The sequence below is a fragment of the Protopterus annectens genome, chromosome 3.part1, assembly GCF_019279795.1.
Source record: "Protopterus annectens isolate FY-2018-M chromosome 3.part1, PAN1.0, whole genome shotgun sequence".
NCBI classification, from domain to species: domain Eukaryota; kingdom Metazoa; phylum Chordata; order Ceratodontiformes; family Protopteridae; genus Protopterus; species Protopterus annectens.
This window is the reverse complement of record NC_056732.1, coordinates 1,387,914,303-1,387,930,923: the sequence shown is the minus strand read 5'-3', so window position 1 is coordinate 1,387,930,923 and position 16,621 is coordinate 1,387,914,303. Positions and strand designations below refer to the sequence as shown.

The 16,621-nt window shown below is 42.1% G+C and overlaps 1 protein-coding gene across 1 annotated transcript in view; it reads right to left on the bottom strand.

Annotated features, from left to right (window-relative positions):
• The window catches only part of PPP1R16A (protein phosphatase 1 regulatory subunit 16A), a 1,191,114-nt gene that overhangs the window by 1,027,090 nt on the left and 147,403 nt on the right, over positions 1-16,621 (bottom strand). Inside the window, exon 2 of the mRNA XM_044067426.1 lies at positions 9,193-9,263. Coding sequence (XP_043923361.1) covers positions 9,193-9,263 — 71 coding nt within the window. The remainder of the gene's footprint in view (positions 1-9,192; positions 9,264-16,621) is intronic.

The window sequence follows — 16,621 nt, the reverse complement described above, 5'->3', positions numbered from 1 at the left end:
TAATGAAGAACACAAACTTCTTAAATTCCTTACAATTAATACTGTGAATGTAAAGTGCATTGTGAGAGTCTTTGTTCTTAATAGCTCTTACATGTTCCACCATCCTATCACGTAACCGGTCATGCCTATGTAGAATGCTTCACAGGTTACACACAAGGCCATATAGACTATGTTCTTTGTGTTACAATTACATTTTCCAGGGCAAGGTAAAGAATACCCCCACCCTTTAACACACACATACGACCCTTCTGCTATGTACCTGCAGCTTCTACAATGACCACACTTGGACATCCTAGATGCTCTACCTTTTTCCTCACTTTCCAAAATACCTTTCAAGTTGTTCCCCTTACTATAAACAATTCTTGGATGAACACCTAAGATGTCCTTTGTGGCATCACTCAAACAATACTCCCACATCCCTTGTAACACCTTAACTATTTCATCACTTTTCTCATTAAATTTCAACACGAAGCATGCTCCACCTGCTTGTTTCTTATTTTGTCCCTCTTGGTTAATCTCCGACACCTTTTCCCCCCATAAAATGGGTTTTTGATACGACTGTTTTGCTTAATAGTAACATTGAATTGGAGCAGGGTGATTCAATTAATGTTGCATCTGGAGTTTGCACCAAGAACTTGCTTTGTAATGATTCTATAAGTGTTGATACAGACATGACTTGTCAAGTTTTACAGAAGAGTGAATACTTTATATACAATTACACTGACAAGATTATTGACGATGTTTATTTTGAATTGTTTACGAAAGGAATTAATTTTGTACCCAATTTTAAACTTGATGTTGCGCAATTACTAGTTAATTTGAAGCTGTTTATAAGAAAACTAAACTTGGAAATGTATTTTCATGAGAATCACAAAGATGGCACTAATGTTGAAATTACTGGCTGTAAGGTTCTTTCAAGGAGAAGCACCTTTATTCCTCCACCATGTAGTGAGGTTACAGCTCTTGAAAGATTATTAGAATTTGAGTTCAGGAAGATTTGTAAAGTTAAATATTTTTTGGTTGACAACTTAAGTACAAAAGAAAGGTTGTTGTTAAAAGAACTTCAGAAAGCTGGTAACATTAGGTGTATGAAACCAGACAAGGGTGGGGGAATGGTTTTGATGGACAAGGTGGACTACATTGCATCTATGATGTTGATTTTGGAGGACCAAGAAACCTATAAGAGGGTATCTAGAAATGAAATTAATATTGCCTATAGAAGGATTGAATTATATTTGTGTGATGCCCTCTTTCAAGGTATGATTTCTGAAACTGAATATGACTATTTGATGGTTAAGAATGCAGTTTTACCTAACATTTTTGGGATTCCCAAGGTCCACAAAGGTGTGGCCAAGTTGCAGTTTAGACCGATTGTAGCAGCTAAGGGTTCTAAAACTGAACCCTTGGCCTCCTTTGTGGACTTTGTGCGCAAGAAAGTGTTAGAGGAAGTGCCGCATGTGATTAGAGATTCTTGGCACTGCCTTGAAAGACTTAGGGATGTCAAGGAAGATTTCAGGGACTACAGCTTCTTAACTGTGGATGTGGTCAACTTGTTTTCTACCATCCCGCACAAGGAGGGTTTGGATATGTTTCGTGAGAGCTTGGTAATGAGTAACAAGGTTGATAAGGGTAGAATTAATTTAATTTGTGATTTAATGGAGATGGTTCTTTTGAACAATTTTATTAAATTTGAAGGGGAGACATTTCAGCAGTGTTCTGGTGTGGCTATGGGTGCAAGGTGTGCCCCTATATTTGCTAACATGGTTCTCCTAACGTGGGAGAGAACTTTTGTTCTCCCATCGAGATTTATGGAGAGCATTATTTTGTACAACAGATTCTTGGACGACCTGCTTATTTTATGGAAGGGAGATGAACTCCAGGTTCATGAGTTCATTGAGTATTTAAACAGCACCACCAGTTTTTTGAAATTCACCTTCCAATGGAAGAAGGATGCTACCAACTACTTGGACATAGCACTCGTCAAGAGTGAAGAAGGTCTAACTAGTTCTATATATAGAAAGGACAGTTATTCGAATTCACTCTTACATTTTAAAAGTTGCCACCCATTCCATCAAAGGAAAGGGGTGGCAAAAGGGCAGATGGTGAGATTGCCCAGACTGGTGAGTGAGGAAAGGTTATTTAAGCAGGAAATGTTCAAGTTAATAGGAATGTTAATGGATAGGGGTTACCCGCTCAGGTTGTTACTAAGATTGAAAAGGGAAGTGTACAAACGAGAGGTTCATCATATTCACCCATTTTATGGGGGGAAAAGGTGTCAGAGATTAACCAAGAGGGACAAAATAAGAAACAAGCAGGTGGAGCATGCTTTTGAAATTTAATGAGAAAAGTGATGAAATAGTTAAGGTGTTACAAGGGATGTGGGAGTATTGTTTGAGTGATGCCACAAAGGACATCTTAGGTGTTCATCCAAGAATTGTTTATAGTAAGGGGAACAACTTGAAAGGTATTTTGGAAAGTGAGGAAAAAGGTAGAGCATCTAGGATGTCCAAGTGTGGTCATTGTAGAAGCTGCAGGTACATAGCAGAAGGGTAGTGTGTTAAAGGTTGGGGGTATTCTTTACCTTGCCCTGGAAAATGTAATTGTAACACAAAGAACATAGTCTATGTGGCCTTGTGTGTAACCTGTGAAGCATTCTACATAGGCATGACCACTCGGAGGTTACGTGATAGGATGGTGGAACATGTAAGAGCTATTAAGAACAAAGACTCTCACAATGCACTTTACATTCACAGTATTAATTGTAAGGAATTTAAGAAGTTTGTGTTCTTCATTATAGATAGAGTATTGCTAGAACAGGGTGGTGATATAGGAAACAGGGTAGCGTTATTAGAAACTATGTGGCAGTTGAGATTAAACGCCACTAGATACCCTGGTATTAATGATTACATCTCTATAAAACCTGTTTTGAAACTTAAGGCCAGTATTGTATAATTTAACAGCAGTACAAAACAAGATAAAATAAAATAAAATAAAACAGAAGAAAATAAAATAAAATAAAATAAAAGAAAATAAAATACAATGAAGATTAATGTATATACATACACATAAATAAATCAAATGAAATATATTATTTATGTCATTTTAAAAAATGTTGAGTGGGATTAATAAAATGTATATTTACATAAATGGTTGAAGATTTATATGTATTGTATATATAGAATGGGTTGATTTTTAATAACTATTTTACATATTACTGTTTGTGTATATTTTTTATGCATTTATTCTTATTAGATTAGTAGAACTGTTGAGAGAATTTTAAGTATGTTTTAGGAATTGTTTTACTATTTAGTATTTAGTATTGAGCAATGTTCATTGATTAATTGATTAATTGGAGCAGTTTATTGATTTACAGGGTGATGTCATTGTGTTTGAAGAGTATAAAATGTATATGTTTTTTGTAAAACACTGACTCTGAAGAAGCCAACTTTGGTGAAAGCGCTTAGTCGGTGGAATAAAAGAATTTCTTCCAAGGCTTGGTTGGTTGCTGGTGTTTCTGTGGCAGTGATCGTGTTGTTTTGTCACTTATTTTACTTGCTTGCCCTTGGTTTGGGAAGTTTTTTTCTTGAACTGATGTAATGGTGTCGGCTGCATGCTTTATACCCCTGACTACCTGACGTCACAGAAGATGAGACAGCAACCGACGCAGGACCCAAGACTTTGATAATCAGGCCGACTGAGGGCTACTGCAAGCAGATAACCCAAATGTGATGACTGCAACAGTGAAACACGAACAACATCAGCAACCAAATGGCGAATGTCGCTGAAGCATAGGTCCGTTTCCCTAGTCTGTCCATGGTCAATGACACTCTGTTTGGAGGATGGACGGTGGAACTATCTTCTGCCAGTTCCCTCTTGGTGGCCGCCGCCACGACCATAGAATCAACTGTCAACTGCTAGGAACAGTGGGGCTGGTCTTCAAGTGTAGATAAACTTTTTTGTCTGACCTCTGAGGGACAGGTCCTATGTTGTCCAGGGACTTCCGGGCACGCTGCACAAGGATTTTAACAAGGTCATCTGCCGGTGGAGTCACCCAGGAAGTAGATGGCCTGGCACGGAAGGCCTGCAGGAACACTGACTCCTCAGAAGAAGGGTTATAGGGATTCCAGTCTCCCTGTTGCTTGAGGATTTAGAGAATGTCTCAAAATGAGATGTCGTCTAGGGAAGACCGTGGGGACCCTTCCCCCTCATCACAATCAGTGTCTTCGGTGATAGATTCCTCCAGTGATTCAAGGTGCTTCCTCTTGCACCGTTTCTTCTGGGGTGGCTCCCCAGTGGGATCTTCTGAGGAGGACTCCGGAGAAGGGGTTCCCTTCAAAGACGGTTCTTGTGACTCCTGTGCCTGGGGTCCTGAAATTGAGAGTTGGGAGAGGTGCATGCTAGGGGAGAGTTCTGATACTGATGTCATTGGTGCTGACTGCGAGTCCACTACCTACACAGCAGGCCCATCTGAGGAGGCATGGGAGTCCGGAGCCGGGCGGAACAACATCGGAACCGGGGTCACACCTCGCTGTGAGGAGCTATGAGAGAACTGGAAGGTGTCAGAGCCATGGACATAGACGGTGCCAGCGAGAAAATAGGTGCAGGGCTAGGTACCAAGGTACGGATGGTCCAAGCACTGCTTTGGGAGAGCATCAGTTCCACTGGAGCCGATGCAGCAAGGGTGGACGGTGCCAAGAGGGAAAACACTGCTGTTGGAATTGAGACAGTATGCACTGGAGTAGAAGTATCTTGTCCTTGGCAGGTATTCAAGTTTTGGAGCCGATGGATCTGAAGAAACTGTCGGCACCATGGCTGGGGAAGGTGCCGAAGCAGGTACAGTCATCGGAGCCGATGTCGGATCCAAGGACGGCACCAAAGTCAGCAGTGCCGAGGTCGGAACACGAAATAGGGGGTGAATATCATGGAGAGCACTGAGGGAGAAGACCCAAAACCTGGTGCTGAAGAGGTCTGGGCTGAGGGCGCCGGCGAAGCACGGAGCCAACTCTGTTCCGTAACTGATGGAGCTGCAGGACGGAGTGACTCAGTTAGTCCTTATATTTTTTTGTTTTTTGGAGGGGGTGAGACCTCTGACCCAGATAAATCCTCTGAAAAAGGTGTCTTGAGTAATCCATTTTTTCCTTATGTTTTTTGGTCTTCGGAGGGGGTGAGAACTCCAACCCAGATAGTGCCTCTGAAAAAGGTGTTGAGTAATCCATTTTTCCTTATGTTTTTGGTCTTTGGAGGGGATGAAACCTCCGACCCAGACAGAGCCTCCGAAAAAGGTGTCCTTTTAAGATAAGTTTAGTTTTACATTCTGTTAGTGTACAATTACTAAAACTAGCACAAATGTCAAAGTCAGCTTTAATATGATCCACACCCAAACACTAGACACAACAAACATGTGTATCTGAGTTTGACATCTTAAGTCCACACTTGTCACACTGTTTAAATCCCAACTTAGCTTTGTCTGACATAGTAAGGCAACAAGGCTATCCTACAGAAAACTTAAGGGAGAAAATACCAATGATGTTATTTTAAAAAAATACCACTAGTGAAAAGGAAAGGCCTGTCAAAGACAGAAGAGAGGGAGAGTACCAATAAAGGTAAAAAAATAAATAAATTACCAAGGTAAAGGGTAGGAAATAGACTTAGGTTATAGGTGACAGTGAAAAAAGGCTAACGACTAAAAATTAAATAGTTTTGAAGAGAAACTGTCTTAAAATTAACAATTTTCTACTTAGCTTTGAGAGAGATGGCTAGCACGTCAGACTAGGAATACTGCAAATGAGATCAGGAGTAACTAGGAGAGAGGCACTGTGGGTAGGTCTTAGCTGAGAGTTTTGGCTGGCGCAAGCTTGGAAACGGCCGTATCGGTTCTGAGGATGGAACCAAGGTCCTAATGGTAATGAATAAACAAAGATTTACAACATCAGATCTAATGTTGATAATTATGTGTTGCTTTTTGGACAGGATACCATTGGTTCTGATGAAATGCTGTCTGACAAACAGTTAACAATCCAGCAAACTACACAATGCTTGACGTTTAACTGGGTTAGCTTTTTATGATGCTAAGTGGTGTATGGCATTAAACGCTTTGGCTAAATCAGAATAACAGTGTAAATAAAAGTCCTTCATCTAGGCCTTTGTTGAAGTTTTTGAAGAAGCTAAAAACAGTAAAAAGGCATGCTTTGTACCATGTTAAAGCCAGTAGGATATCCTCATTCCTCCATATCAACTTTGGTCAAATCTCCCAGTCATTAGAGTTAACCAGGTCTGAATCACCCTCCAAAACAGAAAAAAATACCTCAATGGGGTAAGGCAGCATACAGAGGTGCTTACTGGTAAGCTTAAAGAGACTCCTAGCCAGACATCTCCTAAACATCTTCAGAGTATCACCACTGGGTATGTACCTGAAGAATGGAGAAATGCTGCAATCATCCCTGTTCATAAGGCTGAACACACCACTGACCCAGGTAACTACAGGCTTATCAGTCTCACTGGCCTTATTCGTAAAGTCATGGAATGAATTACTGTGTAATTAATCAGTAAAGACATACTCCTGGTACTACCTACTTGTCTACAGTCTGCATATTTTGTATAATCACATGCTTAGGCTAAACAATAAATTAAATAATGACAGTGAAGGGGTTGAGTGAAATTTTGACAGCAAAAGACAGAAAGATAAGATTAAAAATACATTGAAATAATGCAAGGATTTAGAGTTATATGAAAAAATGGAAAAAATGAAAAATGGGGAAACAACAGAGGTACAGCCTAGCAATAACATTAGCACTGGAATTATCAACAACTACTATCAGCTACTACAACTGCAGGAAGCATAACGTTACGTCAAGTTATAAAGTGGGACAAAAGTAGCCAGCAATAAGGCACTAACAGAAATAAATCACACTGCTAACAAGTGAGCACCTGCAACTGGCACAGTGGACAACAGCAACAGACAGTAAATGGTCACAAACAAGGTACCAGCTAATACTGAGACAGCCAATGAACAGGCAATGGCAAGTTCTAAAATGGGATTCAATTAATAAAGCAACACTGATTAAACACACAGATGCACTGAAAATGAAACAGCACCAGCAAAGTTTGTGTCTTTCGGCTTTTCCCGGTTAGGGGTCGCCATAGCGGAATTCCGGTCCGCTAATGATTGGCAGTACATTTTTACGTGCCGAGTTGCCATCCCTGATGCACAACCTTCAACGAAGGTATGCCCATTCACGCATGTCTCCACACAGAAGACGCTCTAGCTGAGAATCAAACGGGACAACGTCTAGTACTAAGTTCCATTTAAAAAATTATCAATAAAACAAAGTTAAGTACACCAATCTTTTTATAAGTAGATCACAATACTGCAACAAAGTGGTAGTTCATGAGACAGAGAAAGAGAAGTAAAATTTACATAATCCAGTACAAGGATGCAGAGGCTGCCTTATCTGTTGTGTATTAATCTCTTGCTCTGCTTAATGAACATTATGGTAATGCACCAAATTCAGAAAGTCTCCACAGTGAAAGGCAACAAGTCTCCACCCCTACAGAAGCCAGCCAAAGTCAAGTCTACATCCCCCACCAAAGTCAAGTAATGAAAATCAGGTACTCCAGTCCTTCAGGGAACACCAAAGCTCATGGCTTTGGCACATGAAAGCCTCCACTCTCCCCATATGATACACTGCAGACTTGGTCGTAGGAAGTAGTTGAAAGTCCTTGAAGTATGTTGAATCAATAAAAACCCAGATGGAAAAGGGTTGCATGGCCTTTTCCGTTTTGCCTGTCAGTAGCTCAGCACTAAAGAGAACCAAGCTAAGCAAGCCTTTAGTTAAAGTCATAAGGCTCTGTCCCAACAGAAGACAACCTACAAAAAGGAAGCCTACACCCCAACAAAAGCCAGCCAACCATGATCAGGTGCATCAATCCTCGAATGCAACCAAAGCTCAGTAGCTGGCATGTGGAAGAATTTACTCTCACCAGAGTTTGGTACGTTGAAGACCCAGTCCTAGGAAACAACTGAAGTCCTCTTACTGTGTTGAATCAGTCAGAACCCAGATGGAAAAAGGCTTTGCACATTCCTTCACTTCTGTAGTCTCTCTGTCTTCTTTGAATTAAGCATTAAGATCATTGTCAGTAGCTTAGCACTGAAACATTATTAAAGACATTAGAGGCGCATCTACTGATAAAATGAACAGAAGAACACTGGGGTAGCCTGCTTGCTTGGTCCTGTAATCTTAGGTGGTAATTAATAAAGCATCTGAGGGCCAGAGTAATGCTTGGTGATGCAATTTACTCCACCTTTAGATATGTTCAAAGAATGCCTCTAAAAAGGGTACATCTTTGGCTGCCATTTTCCACTACAATCAAACATGGTGAATGTCATGGTTCCTTAAGGTTGAAAACATGGGCTGCAAATGGTACTGTATGTGAGGAGTATTTACTGAAAGAGGGTATGGTTATGGCATTTAAGACTACCATACAACACAGTGTGGTATCATGTTGTTATCCTTTAAAGGGCTGTTTTCTGTAACTATTGAAAAAATGGGGGCCATTCCAAACCTGAGGGAATTATATCAGAATACAAAATGCAAACAACTCATTGTGACATGCTTTCTATGACGGTAGCTTGAGACAGGCCTCCATTTTGGCAATTCTCAGAAATTTACACAATGTATTTTACTAGGTTAGCAAACTCCTACTGACAATGAGTTACTCTTATAGAGAGGGGAAAGATGACATTAGCCTTCACTAGTATAATATTATAAAAGGATTTTGTGTGCAGAAAGATATATTTTTCCTTGGATCCTCCTATTTGTCTATTTAAAATATATCCCAAATATCCTGATGAATGTTGGCAATGCCTTCCAAATGCTCTGAGAGATTGGCCTCATGCTTTTGCTATTTGCCTGGGGCTAACCCCCTTCTGAGAGGAGATGGAAATGGTTTACAAAACTATCTAGGACCAACATATAGTCTTAAAATCCTTCACCAAATTGGGTAGTGCAGTCGGTGCTTTGGCAGTCCTCCTTCTCCTGCCTTTCCCTCTTCGACTGCTATCACAGGTCCCACAGGCAAAAGACAAAATACAGATATACATCCTACTTCTACACATTTCAATGAATTCCTGGTCTTTTCAGAAGTGTCATGGCCCAACCTGCCCAACAAATAACAAGAAAAAAAAGTTCACACCTGATGCAGTGCAGTGAGTCCATCTTCATTATAAAGATCAGGGCTGACTCCATTCTGTAGAAGATGTTTCACTGAAACAAACAAAAAACAAATGCACTTAAATAAATAAAAAATATAAGCAGTACAATAAATACAATCCCCATCCAATCTCTTCTTACTCAAGAACATTAATTCTTCCCATACGAAAAAAAGGAAGATGCTATATATGATGGACAGTGATGCCGCAACAGTAATTTATAACAGCAGCTGATGGCAGATAAAAGCCCACTATCACACCTAACCAGCCTTAAAGTAGTCGCAATAAGTAAAGTTGTTTCATGTTATTCTTTGCAGTAGATGAGGTGTACAGCTTTAAACATGATAATGTCTAGGCTACAGACAACTAAAGTTAACATGATACACATTTGTTGCAGAAGGAAGTCTGAACATTCACTTCAAGGAGGAGAGGAGTTCCTCCAGTGTCTATTCTGTTCACAGTGTTTTCTAATGAACATTCACGTTACATAAGAGCAGAAGCTGGGAAAATACAGTTGTGCAAGTAAACTTACTGTAACAGAAGATGTTTGATTAGTTACGGTTGCAGTAGCCCAAGCTACATAGGCTATATCCAGCCTAGTATATAACAGACGGACAGTCTTCCAAAGCCTTGATTTCCCTTCACCTGCACACAAGGCTGATGACTGCACAAGCTCCAACAGGACAAAACCAGCAGCAAGGGCACCAAAAGCTTCAGGACATTCTTGCCAACTGTAACAAGAAAGCTATGGTCCTGTTAACAAAGGAAAGGTTAGGTATTCATATACAAATCCTTACACTAGCATAAACATAGGCACAAAAAGGGGGATGGGGAGGGAGCAGTGATTTAACTGACCATCTACTGTTACAGTAAATTTACTTACACAACTGTATTATGTTCATTCACAAATCTCTGCTGCAACAGCCTAAGCTATATGGGTAGAAAACCAGTGCATACACAGGCTGGGAGGAGGAAGGATGAGAGTCCAGGGGCCCCCAGAGAATGGTCCCAGCAAGACTTGTTTTAGACCTGGAAAAGGAAGCTAGTTTGCACTGCTCTGTACAGAGGACCAAAACACTGCCTCTAGAATGCTTCCAGAGTCCACCCCTTTCCGAAAAGCCATAGAAGAAGCCAATGTCCTATTAGGATGAGCTTTGACCCTGCCTGGAAGTGACTAATTATGGTAGGAATGATAAAATGAAATGTCAAGGGATAACCATCTGGAAATCACCTGCTCTGACCTAAAATAAAAACTTCCAGTTCAGATACTCTTCTTGCAGATGTCAGTGCAGCCAGTAATACTGTTTTCCAACTAATGAACTGTAAATTAGCCTGATAAGCTGGTTCAAAAGGAGCTAAAGTTAACTTTTCCAAAACAAAGTTAAGATCCCAGCTAGGTACCACTTGTTTTCTAGGTGGCACATACGTAAAACGTCTTTCAAGAAAAGCTTGACCAAAGACTGTGGTGAAAGGGGTGAATCCGTTGGCAGACATGTTGAAATGGCCAAGATAGTAACTCTGATAGAGGAATAAAGACCACAGGATTATAACTCCCACAAATACTGTAAAAACAGTGGTACAGAAACCATGAACGAGTCCTGGTTCTTCACACCGCATCAATCTGGAGCATTTCTCCCCGGGCCTCCGCTGAAAACAGGCTCTATGGAACCTAGTCGGACATTCCCGGTCAACAAATGTTAAATAAATAAAAATAAATAAATAAACTAGCAAATCTTTTCCATTTAGCAATATATGAATTACTAGTAGCAGGTTTCTTTGCCTTCTTAAACACATGCTGCACATCCTCAGAAAAAAGTGGTTAAAAAGTATTCAAACTGAATCATCCAGAATGTTAACAGCTGCATACAGGCAGCTGTACCCACAAGGAAGTAATACAATTAACTCAAAAAACAAGCCAGCTAGGTGAATTCACAACATCAACAGGCAGTATAACAGAATGAAGAAAATCATTGCAAAAATTAGGAGGTGTAGCACCCAGCAGGATAAAAGCACTCTCATCAACCTAAACAAACTCAGTGAATAAATAAAGTCTACCAATGGCAAATCTGAGATACATTTGGCCTCCAAGCCAAAGACAGACAACCACATGACATTCTTTAACTATGTCCGTAACCTCAAAGGCAATACACAATCGTGTGTGGAGTTCAATGTTAATGGAGCCACCTATACTTAGCAAGAAAATATAGAAAACATGCTGGCCAGTAAGTTCAGCTCCAACTTTATTCCTCTGTCCATCCCCTCAAGAAATAACACCAAATATAACCTCCCCCTTCTATCACTAGGGATAAGGTCCTTAATGTTCTCTCTCTAAGGCCAAGAACACTGCATCAGTGAACCGAGACAATAACTCAAGGTGCTTTCAAACTAGCATGAAACATGACCTACCAGGCCCTGTGGAATATTATAACTGTATCCTCCAAACAGACTTCATGCCTCACAAACTGAGAACAGCAACAGTCATTCTTCTGCAGACCCTGGAAAGTACAAATCCATATGTCTCTCTAGTCTCACATGCAAAACCATGGAAAGAATTACCATAGAAAATGATCAATGACACAGAAAACCTTCAGACACTGGACCCAACCCATTTTTTTTTTTTGTCAAGGGCAGGTCATGCCTATTCAACCTGACAGACTTCTTTGAGAAGGTGACCAAACCAATGGATGAGGGCAAAACTGTTCACACTGTCTTACGTGACCTGGCCAAGTCATTTGACACAATGCTCTACTCAGGCCTTGATACCAAACTCAAGAATTTAGGTATAAATCCTTATGTAATCGGGTGGATAGCCAGTTGGCTCACAGACAGGACCCAGGAAATTACAAATGGGGAGTCCACCTCTACAAGGAGCCCAGTCACAAGTGGAGTCCCTCAGGGATTGTTCCTGGGACCACTCCTTTTTGGCATTTACTCCGCTGAAGTCAAGGCCAACATCAATGCCTCTGCCCAACTAAATTTGCTGATGATTGCAAAATTAGGTGCAGATTTAGAATCCCCCCAACACAGACAAATAAGAGCCATGAACTAAAACTAAATGCCAAGAAATGCATAACAGTATCCTTCACGAAGTCATCTACCCCTGGTAGCCATAATATAGACGACACACCCCTAAGAGTTGATTTAGTAGTCAGGGACATTGGGACACACACAGACAGTAATCTAGCCTTTGACCATCACAAGTCTACAGCACAAAGAAAATCATTCTATGTTCTGAATTTATAAACAAAGGTATGGCATCTAGGTCCAATGAGGTTATTTCTCCACTGTATTCGGCATTCATCAGACCTATCATTGAGTACAATCTCTTCTTTGGTAAGTACCTAACTAGGCACATCCAACAATTTGAAGGTCCACAGAAGTTCCTCACTAAAAGAATACAGGGTGTAAGTAACATGCCCTATGCAGACCACCTCAAAGCCCTATCCTTGTATTCTATCTCCTACAGGCTGTTGAGGGGAGATCTATGCCTGACATACAATGCATTTTCAGACCCCACCCTGACAGACCTCCTGCATATCTGCAAAACAAACAGCACCAGATTTACCCAATCTAAAGACGTAAGCCTTGCCTGTGATAAAAACAGGGCCTGATGGAGAGGCATGAATGTACCCCAGAGAGTATCCCTTATCTGCAACAGGTTTCCCAACTATGTGAGGCAGAGGTTCTCCCTAACCAATTCAAGTGTGACTGGACAATTCGATGGGGAATAGGAAATTCATCACTGATTTGGCACCTATGTCTCTAAAGGGCACAGGCAGCCCGTAAATGATTCATCTCCCAAGTCCCTGCTTGTAAATGTTTAATCTCCCAAAACCCTGCTTACATTTGTCAAGGGTGCCAGAACTTGCAAGAGATCTGGGATGCATGGCTAAGCTTAAAAAGGCCCTAGTGGTCATAGGTTCATAGGTTCATACTAGGCTATCTGCCCTAGGGCATTTATAAGCCTAGCCAGAGTGCGTTTGGCTTTCGCCACCCATTTTAAATTAATTTTGCTATGCACTTTTTCGAGGTTAGTATACTGTGCCTCTAACAGTGACACAGAAGTGATACCCAGGGTAAACCTACGATCTCCCATCCACTCATCAAGATTCCTCTTGAAGAGAGTCAATGAGGGACTCTGCCTAACCTGGACTGGGATTTTATTCCAGAGTGAAGGAAGCCTCTGGGTTATGAATCTGTCCCTCCAGCATGTCCTATTTATTTCAGTGCTGAGGTTCAAGTCTCTCGAGCGCGTAGCTTGATGGGATTTGGATTTTCTGAGGTGCAACATGTCCATTAATTCCAGGTTGGACATGGCTTTATATGTCAGGCACAGATCGCCTCTGAGCAGGCGGTATGCCACTGAGTAGAGCTGGAGTTTCTTTAACCGGGCAGCATATGGCATCTGTTTGAGCCCTTTGATCCTCTTGGTGAGGTACTTTTGGGGTCTTTCCAGTTGCTGCAGGTGTCTGGTAAGGTACATCCCAAAAGGGGCATTGTACTCAATTATGGGCCTGATGAGGGATGAGTAAAGAGGCACGATGACCTCCCCTGATCTAGATGTGAATCCCTTCATGATTAGGTGGGCTATATAAAATGTTTTTCTAACCACTTTGGCCAGAGATTGCTATCAACTTGGGTCCCCAGGTCCCTAATTACTTCTTCTGTACTTAATGGATTACCACCTATGTGGCAATTTGTGGGCACTTTGTTTTTGCCAAAGGGGATGACTATACACTTTTTGGCGTTTAGCCTGAGGCCATGGCTCTGGCACCAGTTGTCTGTTTCTATGAGGCCCTTTTGGAGGATGCTTGTGTCGGCTGGAGAGTCGATTATGGCGCCCAGTTTGCAGTCATCTGCGAACTTGGTCAGCCACAGTCCTTCCATGTTGGCCTGCACCTCTGAGAAATATATACCGAACAAGAGAGGTCCCAGGACTGAGCCTTGTGGGACACCACTTGTAACTGGTTTGGAGTCTGATATGGCTCCAGCAATTCTAACCATGTGGGTTCTGTCCTTGAGCCAGTTTGCAACCCATCTAGTGGCACAGGGGTTTATATTTAAGCTGGTGAGCTTATCTATAATGCCCGAGTGGGGTATTGTATCGAAGGCTTTTGCGAGGTCCAGGTAGGTTGTGTGGACCACCTTCCCCTTGTCAATGACCTTGGTGACTGTTTCAAAAAAAATTACCAGGTTTAAGAGGCAGGATCTGCCCTTAACAAAGCCGAACTGGGTAGGATCCAGTGTCTGTAGGTCCCCAATATCTTTATTTATGAGGTCCATGATGATCCTTTCTATAGCTTTGCAGACCAAGCTAGTCAGGCTTATGGGGCGATAGTTTCCAGGATCTGTTGAGGCACCACCTTTGTGGAGAGGGACCACTGCTGCTGTACGCCACTCTTTGGGTACATATCCTGTAGTAAGGCTGAGACTGAACAGTAGTTTTATGTTTGGGTTTAGCTCTTCTTGGAGTTCATGTAGGACGCAGCCCGGGACACCGTCTGGTCCCATTGATGCTGTGTTTTTTGCTTTGGAGAGGGCGGCTCTTACCTGAGCATCTAAGATGTCAGGGGGGCAGCACACTGCTGGGATAGATATTTGCCCTTTGGTGGGGAGGGTGGGGGAGTTTGCACTGAACCGGTCAGCTAGGATGTTGGCAATGTCGGTGGGTTCGGTGTATTTTTTGTCATTTTGGACTAATTCTGAGCATATCTGGGAATTCCCACCCAGGTTCCTGACATAACTAAAGAAAGTCTTGTGATTATCCTTAGTGTCCTGTGCAATTTTTCTCTCTAAGTTGGCCTTGGACGATTTTATGAGTGCCCGTAGTTTTTTGCTAATACTGATCAGAGATGCCTTCCTTTTTGGGGATTTTGCTCTGTCATGTAGTAGCTTCCCCCTTCTATTGTATAGTTTGTTTATGGCTGGGGTCCACCAGACAGGATGTCTGCCTTTGGAGGATTGGGTCTTGGTTTTATTTGGGATTGCATGATCCATGCATTCCTGAAGGTGTTCATAGAATGCGTTTATAAAGGATTCTGCGGTCTGGGCCATATTTTCCACAGGCCCGGGGGCTTTGAAGGATTCCACCTCAGTTTTGAGGAGTGTGAAATTTGCTTTAGAGAAGTTTTTCACTGTGATTTTCTAGGCAGGGGGTGGGGTCGGGATGTGAATATCCAGTGAGATTAGTTTATGGTCTGATCTTACCAGTGAGGGATACACTTCTGGTCTGGAGCATAGTGTCCCCGTGTTGGTGATGATCAGGTCCAGTATGTTTTCCCCTCTTGTGGGAGTGGTAACAAGTTGTTCCATAGCATTTGAGTTTATAAATTCTAGGAACCTTTGGGCTAGGGTGTTGGAGCTAGAGTAATGCTCCCAGTCTATGTTTGGGTAGTTGAAGTCGACCAATATAATGGTGTTTGGAGAGACCTTCATATTTTCCAGTGTTCTCAGGAAGGTCAAGTGGGGTTCCTGAGTTTGGGAGGGTGGTCTGTAGCAGGCTATAAACTGGAAGGCAGTTTTATCCACTGTTAGTTGCACATGGATAGTCTCTGATGCTTCGTGCTGTGCCACCAACTTGGAGGTGTGGGTATCTTTGATGAATACTGATACTCCCCCTCCTTTTGTGGTTCGGTCCAAGTTTTGGGGCCGAAAAGCATGGTATGAGGTATAACCTGGTAGTGCTGGGGTGCTCTCGGGAGCCTTGAACCAGATTTCTGTTACTGCACAGATATCGATGTTCTCCATGCTAAGGTGAGTTTCGAGTGCATGCATCTTGAGGTTTAGACTTCTGGCGTTGAGTAGCATTACTCTTAGTTTCTTATCCCTTGTAATACCCATGGAGGTGGGTTTGTCTTTTGAGCCTTGCCTAAAAAAGGCACTATGGGGGTGGCAAGAGCCTTTACCAATATCCGAAAGCCCAGGGGTGACAGGTGCAAGCTGTCCCTAGTGAAGAATCGTGGCTTGTCGAGCATGTCATCCCAGGCTGACAGGCATTGGATCCCCTTTGAATGACACCAATACTTAAGCCAATTGTTGAAATTGATCATCTTGTCTTCATTTTGTGGCATCATTCTTGGTGAGGGTAAGATGCTACTCAAGGTCAGGATCATACCGGCCTGAGCTACATGCTCAGAGAGCTCCTCTATGTCTCTTTTCATGTAGTCCAGGGAGGTACGTCTTAGGTCATTCACACCATCATGGACAATGACCGAGTCATATTTGTACTTGCCTTGGAGTGACCTGAGTGCTTATGTTATGTGGCAGATCCTAGCGCCGACAGGCAGCTCACCGTGACCTTCTCCTTGTTCAGCCTGGTGAGCGGGACGTCAGGGTGCCTGACGATAGAGTCACCTATTACAAGTGTATCAGGTGTGTTTAGCCTTATGAGCTGTGACTGTTCGGCACACTGGC